This window comes from Seriola dumerili, unplaced genomic scaffold (assembly GCF_002260705.1).
Source record: "Seriola dumerili isolate Sdu_G_001 unplaced genomic scaffold, Sdu_1.0 BDQW01000191.1, whole genome shotgun sequence".
Classification (NCBI taxonomy): Eukaryota; Metazoa; Chordata; class Actinopteri; order Carangiformes; family Carangidae; genus Seriola; species Seriola dumerili.
Genome location: NW_019174446.1, coordinates 3022258 through 3036955, shown reverse-complemented (window position 1 = coordinate 3036955; position 14698 = coordinate 3022258). Strand labels below are relative to the sequence as shown.

Here is a 14698-nt window from a genome sequence, read left to right as displayed (position 1 = left end):
TTGCTAGTCATTTTCCAGCCTCATCAAACTGCAATGCATCCCTTCATCTGAGCAGCTGTCTGCTCTACTACGTTCCTTCTCTCCAACAGTATCAGAGGTGGTTGGAGAATTCATACAGAAGGTTGGCAGCAGAGCTGATACTTTAAATTAGTGTTAAATTATCTATTCCTGCTAAATAATTCTCACAGAAGACTAGTCACCTCCCTTCTTTCCTCTGTTACAGCTATTAACAGTCGTCATGAAATACATCCCAGCACAATTTATTTATGTAGCATCTTTATTCTGAAAACTTTCCATGTATTCTTTCAGACACAATGATTTGGACAGACGAGGGAAGTGCAGGGATCATGTTTTCTCTCTTTTGGTCAAAGTATTGTTTTTGAAAATCAGCGTAATGCAGAGTTATTATCATATCATATACACACTTTGGAGGATGTTCAGCAGATATTCTCTGAATAATGATAATGACCAAACATTCATTTGAACAACAACAGTCTTAGGTCCTGAGCGTAATAGAAATCTCACACTCTTACACAGGTTGATGTCATACACACATACAGTAGTATGTCACTGCTGTTGCAGAAAAAATCGATTCGTTTTTACCTTGTTTGAACTAAAAAATGACATGGTCATGTATGCACTGATGAGCTTCAGCCTCAGGCGCTTGATACTTGTTAACCCGATCTGTAATTTCAAAGTACAAGTGAGTCAGTGAGAAAACAGGTTCCTATATATCTGTAAAAACATTCTGCACATGTTCTTCAAGCCATCAGAGTGATTATATTGGTTTGATGGAGATATTATGTAGATATTTTATCTAGAAAAGCTCGTAAAGCCCTATGATGGGTTTAAAATTTTTTATTTTTTTAATTTGTGGACATTTAAGCAACTCAGCAATCAATTACGTGGTCATATGATTGGCATTTTGTTTGTGTCTTCTTAGGGAATTATAATCCTTCTTGAGTTATTTTTTCTTAACTTGCTCGTCGCGTCTTCACTGGACATCAGGAATGGCATCTGCCTTTGGGGAAATACAACAGTAATGCTGTTTTATTATAACAGCTGCTTGTGTCGGAGTCTCCTAGTAGCTTGCAGAATAACATGGCTCTCATAGATCAGGAAAATCATGTTATTACATTTGGGTCTCAGAGAAATCCCTGTGCACTCTTGTGACAGGTTCCAGATGATTACTATGATCAGGTACATTTTTGTCAGTCATATTTGCAAATACTGACTGTCCAGAGTTGAGCAGAGGTTCCTCCATCCTCTGATTGTGTGTTCATGTTTTCTGAAGTTTTGTTCATCAGGGGTTTAGACAGCACCTATTCTGTGATGGGGGACTTGTAGAGTCTGTAGGTTTGGGCAGGTGAAGTAAGGAGCAGGGAGGAAACAAGCTGCTATACCATTGGAGGCAAATGGCAACGTTGGTCCGTAGAAAACCTCCTCCTTCCCCTCTGAGCTCAGATCCAGCACCTGGAAAGAGGATGTTTAAGTAGTAATATTCAGATCTCATCATAAATTACTGTCAAGTACATCTGTTGTAAATATGACATAGTTGAGACACACTATTGGATGGACTGTCATGAAATCTGCACGGCACATTCATGCCATCCTTAGGATAAACTGTAATCACTTTGGTGATCCACTGATTTCTCACCTGACACTGTCATAATGAAAGTAAACATTATACTTGCTAAATATCAGCATGTTAGTAGCCAGCGTTAGCATTTAGCTCAAAGCATTGCTGTCCCTAAGTACAGCCTCACAGAGCTGCTAGCATGGCTACTTGTGCTACCATTGTTCCACTACAGCTTAACAAGAAAACCTCTCCTGGTAAATTTCATACTAGAAAGATCAAAACTTTGGAAGATAGCCACCTGATGTGATTAACTTTCAGACCACCGAATCCTCATGCTGGATTTTGTCCCCGTCCCTTACACTGACAGCGCTTCAGGGAGGGGTCTTTTAGTAGCCAGTATGAACAGGAGGAATGGTTATAGCAATTAAAAACAGTTTCTATGTTCTTATGTTTTTAGACAGACTTGAAAACATCATTAACCTATCCCTTAAATTAACGCCACTCCAAGTCCATTACGGCTCCCTGCAGCACAGTCTTCACATGCCCTCTAAGCCAACAATTCCTACAACAATCATTCTTACATTTTACACAGTAGAGAAGGAGGTAATAAATGGTAAATGGACTGCACTTATATAACTTCCTTTAAGCACAATTTGCCTCTCATTCAGCAATTCACACACACACACACATACACACACAATGCAAGATGCTGGCCTGACCATCAGGAACAAGTCAGGGTTCAGTGTCTTGTTCAAGGACGTCATTTGAAAACACAGCTACAAATTTACATACATAAAGCTACAGCAAAATCAGTGAAAGATATGGGGCCTGGTGAACCAAATACTGCACATATGAGTCGAGTGGACTGTGTCATTATTCTTCCCCATTCTTTATATTCAAGTGCAGTAATCATGGTAACCATACTTAACAAATCCGTCCATACAGAGTCTCTGCAATCAGCAACCACTCTGCTTTTAAATTTGATTGGTAGATACCTAAATATATTGTACTGAAACAGTCATCAATATGTATACCCAGCACTTATTTCTGTTACTATAGCAGTAGCATTTGATTATTCAACAATGCCAAAAATATTAAAAGTATTGAGCGGGCAATAAATGATCACATTGTGTCAAACAAGCAAGACAATGTGTGTTTAACTTGTTATATAATACAATATTTCTGACGCTGCAGCCTTTTTAAGGGTAAAATGAGGCTGATGGGGAAAAAAGCCTGGGACTCTCTCCAGAAACCGTCTGGGCCCTGGCTCCTTGTTTAACAATACAAGATGTGTGGTGTAATTCAGAGCAACGGATATTTTCTAATTAGTGTACTGCTGTTTCACTTCTCTGCATGAGCAGCATATGAATAACACTGAATAGCTGAATTCATATCACATATCTGATCATTCTGAAGTATCACAACAGTTGCACAGTAAAGCCACATCTCTCACCTGAATGCATGCCAGAGGCTCGTTGGTCCAAATGGAGTACCCTCCAACCACATAGATCCTGTCATCATGGACGGCTATTCCGGACTCGTTTTGACCTGAGGAGGACAGAGCCGACGCAATGCTTCACTGTGCCAAGCAGAGGGCATTCTGACAATATGACTTCCACGTCCCCCGAGAGGCAGGGAGGGAGATAAATGGAGAAAGATGGGGCAAGGGCGGGAGTGTGTGGAGAGTTAAGATTGAGCTCCCGTTCTCTTTCCTGTGACTTTGTCTCAAACTTTTACAGATAAAATGGGAGAAAAGGATGCAACAACAAATGAGGAAATTCATACAATAGGAGAGATGGTGGGATGAATAGTAAAGTCACCTGAACTTTAAACCGTGTGAGTCTTCATTAAAGACAACAGCAGTTCATTATAACATGAGTTAATATGACCACATCCTACAGTACAGGCACGGTAGATTGTCTCATGTGCCTGTGCTCCATCCCCAAAGTGTAAGGATATGTGTTTTCACTGTATATCATTCCACCGCCCCCTCAGCAGGGAGGCATTATAATGTTTTCATGTAATGAGAGGAGAATAAAGCACAGGGCTTCACTCAACCTATGTGTCCAACTACATACTGTACATATACATACTTCAATTAGCATCAAGGCATTGAAAACTCAGTTTCAAACCTTAACTATTTCTCTCTAACATTTAATACTCATGACTTAATAAGCTACAATCAAAGTTAAAGTAGTCTGAAAAAGAAACATCCTCAGGTATTATGTATTAATACTAAATACTAATCTGCTGCTTCATCAGGATGTGATATCATTTTTGTCTCATGTGAAACAGCCAAAACAGTTGTGAATTCATGTCAGATCCCACTGTTTATATAAGCTGACTGAGAATGTTTGTTTTCAGGGCCTTCAATAGAAAAGTTGACCATCAGTTTCAATCCAATATTAACTCTGCTTTTGCTCGGTTTTGCTTTCAACAAAGCAGTTAGCTAAGTTTGTTGAAGTCGTTGGGTGCTGGGCAGACAGCAGTGCGGTTTTAGAGCTTTCTCACTGAAACAGCTGCCTGCTGCATCAGAGAAAAAAAAAATCAACAAAAACAAAAGTTGTGGGCCAGAAAATCAATATAATGAGCTTAAAGACACTATAGAGCTCTGCAGAGCCGAGAGAAACTGCAGGCAGCTAGCCACCAAGACCAAACAATCCTACACATGTCTTTTGTTCTCAAGTATAGCTGTGTTTATTTATTGTGTTTATCTTAATGCAAGACAGCTGTATGGTTTTATTAACTGTTGTGTGACATGCTATGTCCCAACCACTATTGTTATTGTGTCATTTTATTAATTGTGTGTTGAATGACATACTGAAGATTACTCATTCCTAAATGCTGCTGGTGCCATATCCACTCTTTCTTATTTCCTATGGGTAATAATTACAATTCTCTGTGAGATCCGGATTATTACCATGATTATTATCTGGACCTTCAAACTCATAGATGTCAACACAATAATTATGTCTGATTTTTTACATCAAAATCCATCTTTACTATTTCCTGAGAAACTGACAAAAATGTCAAGAAATGCCCTATCCCAAGTGATTTTAAAAATTCCTGTGTCCGCCCCTTTAAACCGGATCAGCACCAAAATTTTATGGGTTCTTCCCCGGCCCCCATCCCTCAACCAAGTTTGGTGCAAATGTGTTCAGTGTTTTCTGCATAATCCTGCTGATAAACACACAAACAAAGAAACAAAGAGACTACACTATAAGCAGCCTCTGTCACATACAAGTGAAGGAATAGTTTTAGGAAGTGTGGTTATTCAACATCTTGCCAAGGGTTTGATGTAAAGACTGATACCACTCTCATATCTGTATGCTACATATGAATAAACGACTGGTTAGCTTAGCTTTGCACAAAAACTGGAAACAGGGAAACAGCTAGCCTTCCAAAACTTCTAAAGCTCATTGACTGACACTATATCTATTGTATAACACTTCTAGTTTGTTTGCTCTGTAAAAACAATAAAATGTTGGTTTACATGAGATTACATGTGGAACTATTTCTTGCTGAAGTTGCCAAACAACCAGCATGGGCAGGTTTTGTCATGTTTGGACAGAGCCAGGCAAACTGTGTCCCCCTGTTTCCAGGGTTTATGCTAAGCTAAGCTAATGGTCTCCAGAGTGTAGCTTTGTATTTAGTGTACACACATGGGAGTGGTATCAAACCATCAAGTGTGAATTTGGGTGTGTTCTGCATGTTAACACGTGTGGTTCCTTCACTTTGCCCACCCGTGAGGAGGCTGAAGGAGCAGCGAGTCCACTGGTCCAGGTCCATGTTGTAAGAGTCGATGTGGCGGACGAGGATGCGGTCGTTGTTGTAGTCCAGGTCGTTACCGCCTAGCACATAGAGCTGCCTCCTCACCGCCGCCATGACATGGTAAACTCGCCTCTGCAGCATGGGACTGCGGGCCAACCACTGGTCCTGAAGAGGAGGTGGAGGTGGAAGTGGAGGAGAGTGGATGAGGCAGTCAAAGCAGATGGAAGGGAAGAAAGAAGGAGGTGAGAGGTAGTAGCGAGAGGGAGGGAGGGAGGGAGGGAGGGAGAGAGAAACAGAGAGAGTGGAGAGGCAAGGAGGATGAATAAGAAGATTAATATTTAAGCATATCCATGCATGGGTAATTGATGTATGCTCAGTGCTAGATAAATAACGTGACACTAGAGCTCTGGTTTGTACTAATGACTTCCCTCCCTATTTCTAATCATATGTTTCAGCCACTCCATTTTACACCAAGGATCCCTGCTCATTTCACTAAGTGTGTTGTAGCTTATTTTGTGTCTGTGTGTATGTGTGTGTGTGTGTGTGAGTGCTTGATTGAGGCAGAGAATGAAAGTGTGTGTGTCTGTGTGTGTGTGTGTGTGTGTGTGTGTCTGCTGGGAGCTGACGGGTGGCCATCTGTTGAGGGTAGAGTGGGTGGGGGGTTGCTGTTGCTCTGGCAGGTGAATGTAGATTCATGGTGAATACAAATGAGACTCTCTCCCTCCCTCTTTCATTCGCTTCTTCGCTCCCTCGCTTCCACGCCAACATGTACAAACACAGACCCATATGGATATGCACCTTACTCTTATACACACTGCATACCTCCATATCATATACAGCCTCACCGAGATCCAGGCCCCTTCAACAGCTGGCTCGTAATGTACACAAACACAAACCGCAGCTTACTACATTCCTCTGTAGCTGAGCTGAGTGTGAGTGTTGCAAATATAGAAATGATATTTAATAAAATTCATTCAAATTCAGAGGACAACAAAATAAATATAGGATTGTTCACTTTGTATTTAGGATAAAAGGTTGTAACTTGTAGAGGAAACACTGGGAGGATTTACATTAAAGGACCAGTGCGACCGGTAAGCATGATTAATTAACTACAACTTACTGCTGATTATATTTTAAAGTGAGCTGTAGAGTTTCAAACAGGTGTATGTAGTTTTCTTATTTTCCTGGGTGCCTTTGGTTTCACTTAATTTCCATATGGTGTGAAAATCAATTAGGAGACTCTTGACTCTTGCCTGTTGTGTAATCTGTCACCGTAAACATAAGGTCTGCACTAATGTTCCGAAAAAAAGCCATTGTTGTTACGCTGATGTGTTCTAAGTTTAGATTAACAATATAAAGCAATAAAAAAAATGAATGCAGATTTAACACTAACTGTAATCTCAGGTGTCTTTTTATAGGCCAATATCACAAATATGTCTCAGAGGACTATCGCGTCTGAAAAACATGGACACCCTCTCTCTTTACGACAGAAGATGCTCACCCATGTTTTTTAACCATAAAACAGGGGAACCCTAGAAAGGAGGCGTAGCTCTTCTAGGACAAGTTAAGACATGTTACTGTGTGTGGACAGAAAAATCAGTTGCAGAATGAATTTATGTGGAAAAGGATTTTGAACAGAACTTGAAGAATTTAGAGGAACTTTATAATCAGAATGACATTTTTTTTTTTTTGCCTAGTGGCCTTTATCAGTGTCGCTCACAAGCTGAAATGCTTCAGTCTGACACTGACAAGTTGTTTTTAATAGTTAAAGTGTTACTAATGTTTGGATCCTTTATGTACTGAACTGAATGGATGCCAATAGCTTTCTGGAGGGTTAAACCTCTATTAAATTTATTTTTTGGCCACTTGGGGAAGATGGGTAAAGAAAATTGTCAAGTCGAACATTTTAGCAAACATTAGCTTCTCACACAGCCAGCAAGAACAGAGAAACATCAGTATTCATTTGGACTCCTGTCTCAGGCGACTTTACTAATATAAGCCCAGCGTTCACTGCTCTCTGTTCTCTGGTCTCCAGTAATTCTTTATCTGCTGAGTGCTTCACCAGGCAGTTGCTGTAATGGCCTGAGTTGGGCAGGTAGTGTATGGTGAGTTTTTTTTTTTTTTTTTTTTTTTTTTTTTTTTTAGCTGAAAACAACTGCCTGCTGCTGGAAACAGTGAGAGCAGTGAGAGTGGAACCAAAACAGAAACCAAAACAAATGTGTGAACAGACACTAGAAAGCTGAGGGGGGCCGTAGAGATTGATGATAATTCTCTGTGGGTCCATTAAACATCTCTTTCACATTACACATAGTAATTTGATCCATTGTTAATATAAAATGTTTGTAATAGCAGCTTTAAAAATATGAGACTCTACACAGCATGCGTTCAGATATAGTCAGCAGTAATATAGTACAGTAGACTATAGGTGTAGTTAATTTGTGGTGTAAACTGCCGTCACTTCACAGTTACCTGTTCTGGATCGTACACCATTAGTCGATTCTGGTACTGAGCTGTGTTTGTCACCCCACCTGGAACACAAAGGAACAGCAGCCTGGGCTTTTATCAGAGAGTGAAAGATGTAGGTACAAATATGCATGAAGCAGTGTGTGTGTCTTAGCTAAATGTCAAGAGTGTGTCTGTGCATGTATATGTTCTGGTACGTGTGGAATAAGGGTACAAGTAAGCGTATGTATGTGTAGTGTATGATCTGTAGTCCTTCTTCCCCATCACTGTTTACCTGAGACCCAGAGCAGGTTGTCAGCCACACAGCCGGCGTGGCAGGACAGAGAGCGGTCAAAGGGTTGGACAAACATCCATTTGTTCCTCTTGGGACAGTAGCGCTCCACGGAGGGCAGCACCTGCCTCAGCTCGTTCCTGCCCCCCACTGCGTACAGGTACTGACCCAGAGCTCCCAGGACAAAGTGTTCTCTGCAGGCCTTCATGGGGGCTATCTCAGTCCACCGGTTGCCCCTGGGGTCGTACCTACAGGCAGTCCTTACTGCACACGTCCTCCCGGTCGCATGCTCCACCTCCCCACCCACAACAAATAGGAAGTTCCCCATTACAGCCACACAGTGGTGGCTGCGCCCGGTGGGCATGGGCGCCAGCTCGCTCCAGTTCGACCCACCTGCAACACGCACGTGCTCCTGTGCGGCTGGGTTGAAATACCGCAGCTCCCTGACTCTGCTCACCTCCCGCTTCCGTCCTCCGGCTATGTAGAGGGTGAGGGACTGGAAGCGAGGCCTGGTGCGGGCTGACTGGCGAAGAGGCTGGGCAAAGGTGGCGTGATGATAGTCTAGGGCCTCGTCCACCAGGGCGGCAGCGGTGGGGCTGGACTGGACCAGAGGGTGGCTGTGGGCCAGGTGGTGCAGGGTGGGGACGTCCATCAGGCCATAGCGGACATGTTGTAGAAGATCCTCCGTGTACTGGTAGCGACAGTCATGTTCCAACCACAGAACGACCAACTAGAGGCAGAGAGAGAGAGGAGGAACAGTTATGGACTGTGCCAACAGTCATTCCCACCTTCATGGAAAGGCAAGAGTTAAATGTGTCATATAGTTTGCCTATTATATAACTGTTTGCTCAGGAACATAAATTTGGAACTGCTAAATCAAATTTTAATTTGAGATTTAGTGTCTATGTCAAAATTATAGTTCCATCAAACTAAAGTTTAAATTGGGGTAAACCATCTTAAATTCTTTGTGCTTTACTTCTCTTATTTATTATTGGTAAAATGAGTTGAACCAATTTAATGCTGTTGTGTTATTTTGACACATAAGGAGGTGGGTGTTGCAGTTTTTTTAGTCAAGGGAAGGGTTCAAAGAAAATATTAATAACTCTGAGCTTTTTTAAAACGTGCAACAAAAAGTTCAGCTGGCTCGCCATTTTATAACTTTTATACGGCCCCTTAAAAAGAGAGTGGGAAGAAGGAAGAAGTAAGAATATGGAACAGAGAGAAGGAGGAAGAAAGAAGGTATAAGAGAAAAGGAATAGAAAAGACAGACAACTTGGAGTAAGTATGAAAAGAAAGAAAGATCAGAGGAGTGAGAAGTTGGGAAGAAAAGCAGAAAATGGAGAAAGAAAACCAAAGGAGAAAAAACAAGTGAAGGACTGCTAATCATAATTGTTTTTCTAGACACCTACAGGCTATTATGGCAAGGCTGAGGCAAACCATCACATACACATACTTGCCAACACACACACACACACACACACACACACACACACACACACACACACACACACACACACACACACACACACACACACACACACACACACACAAGCATTTATTAATCAGTAGCATTCCATATACAGACTGTAAATATCCACAGGCACCCTCCTTTGTTTAATGCAGGCAAACTGGGTTCCAGAGAAGGGATTTAATTGAACTTGAGAACAGTGCAAGGTTATTTAGCTGCAATGAGGAGTGTATGTGGGCAAGATGACTGGAGATCACTGATGCCATTATCAGGAAAAAGAAGTGGGTTTTTTTTTCCAACATTATCGGCGCAGAGACTGAGAATTTAGGGATGCAGAATAAAGGCAAGTTTAGGGGGCAAAGGAGACGGAGGTGGTGACAAGGACGACCGTGGACAAATCAGACAAACACTGAACAATATTCACAGTATTACAGAAACAGAAACCATCACACAGCATTTGGTGCATGATGTGTGTACAAATACTGAATGTGTACATTATCTTATCTATCCAGACCTTCCTTTATTTTCCCTTCAATCCACTGTTAATTTGTGAATATGCAACAAACATGCAAGTGGAGATTGTCTTTTTGTGGTATCTGTGCCACTCTCCTGTCTCTACTTCCCTTTCTCTATCGCTCACCCCACCTCTCTCCTCCTCACAGCTCTGAAGTGACTGTGTGTGTGTGTGTGTGTGTGTGTGTGTGTGTGTGTGTGTGTGTGTGTGCGTGTGCGTGTGTGTGTATGTGTGTGTATGTGTGTGTGTGTGTGTGTGCGTGCACACTATGGCAGCTGACTGTGAAGGTCACGCTGCATCACACAACTTCCTCAGGGCACAGAATAAATCAACTCCTTCTCCCTCCTTCCCCTCTGTACTGAAAGAGAAAGTGGGAGAGAGAGTGTGTGTGTCTGTGTGTGTGAAAAGGAGAGAGTGAGGGAAACAGATAGTGAGGGAGAGAGGTAAAGGGGGGGGGCTACAGAAAGGCAGAGCAGGATGGCAAGAAAGAAGAGAGAGGAGAAAAAAAAAACAAAGCCAGAGAAAATGTGATTTCCAGAGCGTGAGAGACTCTAAGAAAACTCTGAGTGACAATGATTGACGGCCAAGCTATATCTGTCCGGTATTGGCGTGCGCAGCCCTCCCCACCCACCACCCCACTCTTTCGAACGACGGCCCCCGCTTGCCGTTCGCTTCCGTCTGATGCCCAAATTAACCTTCTGGGCGAAGTGAAGGAGGCCCAAAGCAGCCTAATCAGAGGCTGATTATGGCGGCGGCGGCTGGCTAAAGGGTCAGGGTAATTGTGCCATCAGAGGCCTGATTGTTTTCAATCAGACGGGCGGCCGAGTGACAGCTGGGGGATTGGGGCCCTGATGGAGCCGCGGTGGGCCTAATCAGAGAAGAGAAGGGGAGAAAGACAGAGGGAGAGAGATCTGGCGGGGGTGGGGGGGTGGTGGGTGAGGTGGGAGGAGGAGGAGGGGAGGCTGATTGGTGCAAATGAACAGTCAAAACGGCAAGTCCCCACCCTGCACTACCGCCTCACTCCACAATCCCGGCAGTTTATTAAGCATTCACACACACACACACACGCACACGCACACTCACGTGGATGTATGGACTAGCTGTCCATCACACAGTGAGAAACAGTCCTTCCTTTTCCTACTGTCCTTCATATAAACAAACAGTACATGACATACAGATGGCAGTGTTTAGTTTGTTGTTTATCAGTCTGTGTGTTGGATGTGTATTGTGTCAGGCGCACACACATACACACAAACACAAACACACACACACACACGCACACACACACACACACACACACACTCACACACACACACGCACTTCCTGTACCTTCCATATCTCCTCCTCGCTCAGGGAGGTGAGGCGGTCGCTCTTCAGCACCTCCCTGAGGAGGCGGTAGGGCAGCTGCAGGGCCTCGTCCTGCCGGCTCTGGCTCAGCTCAGACAGATGCTCCACCAGGAAGCCCACCACAGCCTCCTCTAAGGCGGGGAGGTGGAACAGGTCGGCAACGCGGTACAGCTCCAGGTAGTTTACGCTGCTCAGCTCCTGCAGGACGAATACACATAAACATACAGACGAATGCACGTCTTCATTTACATAAGTTGAAAGGCTTCAGAGACAGCTGTCAGACCACATGATGGTAAAACACACTATGGTAACTAATGATGATGAGTTTGTCTGGCAAAGCTGGGGAACACACCTAACCCTGAATCCCCATTTAGAAAATCTGTGAAACTGTAACAGCTACTGCTCTATCTTCTCCCCAGTTTCCATCAGTTGGACCTTTGCGAAGACAAATACAATGGTTTCATTTGAAGTGTTTTTTATTCCAAGGTAAATGACCTCACTGTTAATATCATCTAAATATTCCAAATTTGCTGGGAGCTGCCTTTAGGCAAACCCTCACCCTGACACTTAGACAATATTCCACACTTAGTCTTTGATTTAATGTCACATTTATGTATGTAGGTATGTATTTTATTCAGCAGAGATGGTCATATACACTCATCCCCCATACATATATTAGATAGTATATGTACTCTATTACACAAACCAGACACACACACACACATATACACACACACATATATATATATATATATATTTATTTACACACTGTGAGCTGATTTCAGGGTCATAGTTAAATGACAAACACAGATGCCAAATGTGGTGACAGGCCGACAGAGAATAAGCATAGATACAACAAACTGATAATGTGACTAGTGGAATAAGACTGCCATCTTCTGGCTGTCCTTCAGCACAGACAGTACAAACATTCTCTTCTGCTACTGTTCACCTTACAATAATATAATACCTCAACGGATCAACCACTCAACCACTTTATTTTACAGATAAAGTACGATAAAGTGAATTGTTCTTGAATTGTCTTCAATACATATTAGAATGATGATTGTACAAATAGAAATAATCAGTCAAAAGGTTTCTTAAGAATCAATTCAGACAAAAACTTATAGAGCTATACACAGCAAGTGTAGTACTGATCAATTATTCAATATTCAATTAACTGACTTCTGCACATCAGCATCCATCACACTGGAGGTGGATGATGCTGACTGGCTGATATATCTCATTTTCAATCAGCTGGTGCAGTGTGTGTATTGGGAAATCAATGTTATTGGTCTGGCCCCTGTATTATCTACTCAAACTAAACAGCAAGTGTAACAGTCATCTGATATGACTTGTGATGAGCACACACGCATGTTAATCAGGTAAAGTGATGACCACACACGAAACTCATGACTTATTCAGGAGGATATTCGCTCCAGTCAACACAAGCAGACAGAGACGAGGCTTTTGCAACCACCAGGTGGCAGATTAGAGCAAAGTTTACCATTGTGATGTAACTGTAAGGACAATGGCAAAATACAATGCAGGAAGATGACAGTGTGGTGGCAGGGATCTGAGGATACGGTCACCAGATAAAACAGTACATGCAATTAATACCGAGTATGTGTATGTAATGAAGTGATTCTAAAACCACGGCAAAATGCTTGAGTTCCAGTCAAAACACATAAATATAGCACCTCTCTAGTCTAGTCAAGGCACTTCACACTACACTCATCCATTCACACAGACTCACACACCAGTGAACGACCAGGGGCAATTTGGAGTTCAGTATCTCGCCCAAGGACACAGACTGGAGGAGCCAGGGATCGAACCAGCGACCTTCTGATGAGTAGACGACCCGCTCTACCTCCTGAGCCGCAGTCTGTGTATAAAATGCCTTTGAGTGACCTGATTTGTCTTTATCCACAGCAGCCTCTGGCTGTATACCCAGAGGACAGAGGGCTGACTTTGCCTCCGTTCCAGCAGACCCATCTTGGTCTCTGTCTTAAAAGGCAACAGGGTGGCCTAGTTCTTGAAGAAATCTGGACTCAGGCATCTTAGCTGACAAGTTTCCACCCTGCTGAAGTGTCCTTGAGCATACCACTGAATCTGGCTCAAGGGCTTCTGTTCTGCTCTCTAAGTGACTCTGACCTGCAACTTCCCCCGTGGAGAAGGACACACTAGACCATTCACTACAGATTGCTGTAGATTCAGATCAATTAATTAAATGCAGATCAATTCATTCATTAATTTCGTATCACATGTGCTATGTTAGGCTCAGTATCTCCTGGCTCTTGCTTCATGTGTAGCGCACGGATTTAACGGTGGTATCCAACCTCTCATATGACTCTACACAAGAAAGCTAATAAGTGCATTTCTCAAAATGTGGATCTATTCCTTTATTGATGTTCCTGTTGCTCCTATCAGCACAAGTGTCATTCATTTCTTCTCATTTTCTTAAACAGAAAGTAGAAAGGGAGGATCATATACAATGCTCATTTTACACACTGCTCTCAGGTATGATCTGGGGTTTTGGAGTTTGGGTTTGTGACCAAGATTGTGCCAAAAAACTTTCACCCGTAAACATGTTTATCCAGATTTCTGTCATTATGTTGTGTTTGCACAAGTATATGTTTGACTCAAGTGACGCTCTTGTCTTTTAGTTTTACTCCTTTTCTGGTGAGAAGATGGAGAGGCCGTGTCAGTATTTTAGCCATACAAATTACGCAGCCAGTACCAATATATTCACCGTAAAGACTGGGTCCATGCTGCTCTGTTGTTTCCACAAAGGGGAACACTTATTGGTTTCTAGTGCACTTTAATAAATGTGTGAAACAAGTTGAAATATAAAGGTTATTCCACTTTAAGTTAAGTGGCCCATTTGTATCAAATGTCTTTGCTAGTCCCCGCAGACAGGATCAAACGGACCAACTGTTCCTGAGTGGAACCCACCTCTCAAAACGCACTGATATTACAGGATTTCCATTAATCTGATGGGAACCCTGCAGTGCGAAGTGGTTGTTCCTCTGATTTCCTCTTATTACGTCCCCAGCCCACACACAGGGACAGCTTCATGTGTGTGTACCTGGATGAGGTAGTGGGAGCAGAGGCTGAGGAGCTCCAGCAGCTGAAGGTGGCTGCCTGCAGACAGGACGTCCTGGATCACCGCCGGCTCCAGCAGAATCTGGGCATAGATAGAGATAAACAAGGTCAGCAGTTTCTTTTTATATTTACATTTATTGACCTTTTTTTTATTTCAGACACACTGATTTTCGAAGGATTCTA

The 14698-nt window shown here is 42.7% G+C and overlaps 1 protein-coding gene across 2 annotated transcripts in view; it reads right to left on the bottom strand.

The window, feature by feature from the left end:
• Positions 1-285: 285 nt before the first annotated feature.
• klhl32 (kelch like family member 32) overlaps positions 286-14698 on the bottom strand; it is a 29663-nt gene continuing 15250 nt past the window's right edge. For both annotated transcript variants that reach the window (XM_022753433.1, XM_022753434.1), the window contains exons 4-10: positions 14499-14597; positions 11396-11611; positions 8088-8814; positions 7820-7878; positions 5323-5515; positions 3033-3127; positions 286-1473 (exon numbers count right to left, since the gene is read on the bottom strand). In XM_022753433.1, coding sequence (XP_022609154.1) covers positions 1312-1473; positions 3033-3127; positions 5323-5515; positions 7820-7878; positions 8088-8814; positions 11396-11611; positions 14499-14597 — 1551 coding nt within the window. In that variant the 3' untranslated portion in view covers positions 286-1311. The remainder of the gene's footprint in view (positions 1474-3032; positions 3128-5322; positions 5516-7819; positions 7879-8087; positions 8815-11395; positions 11612-14498; positions 14598-14698) is intronic.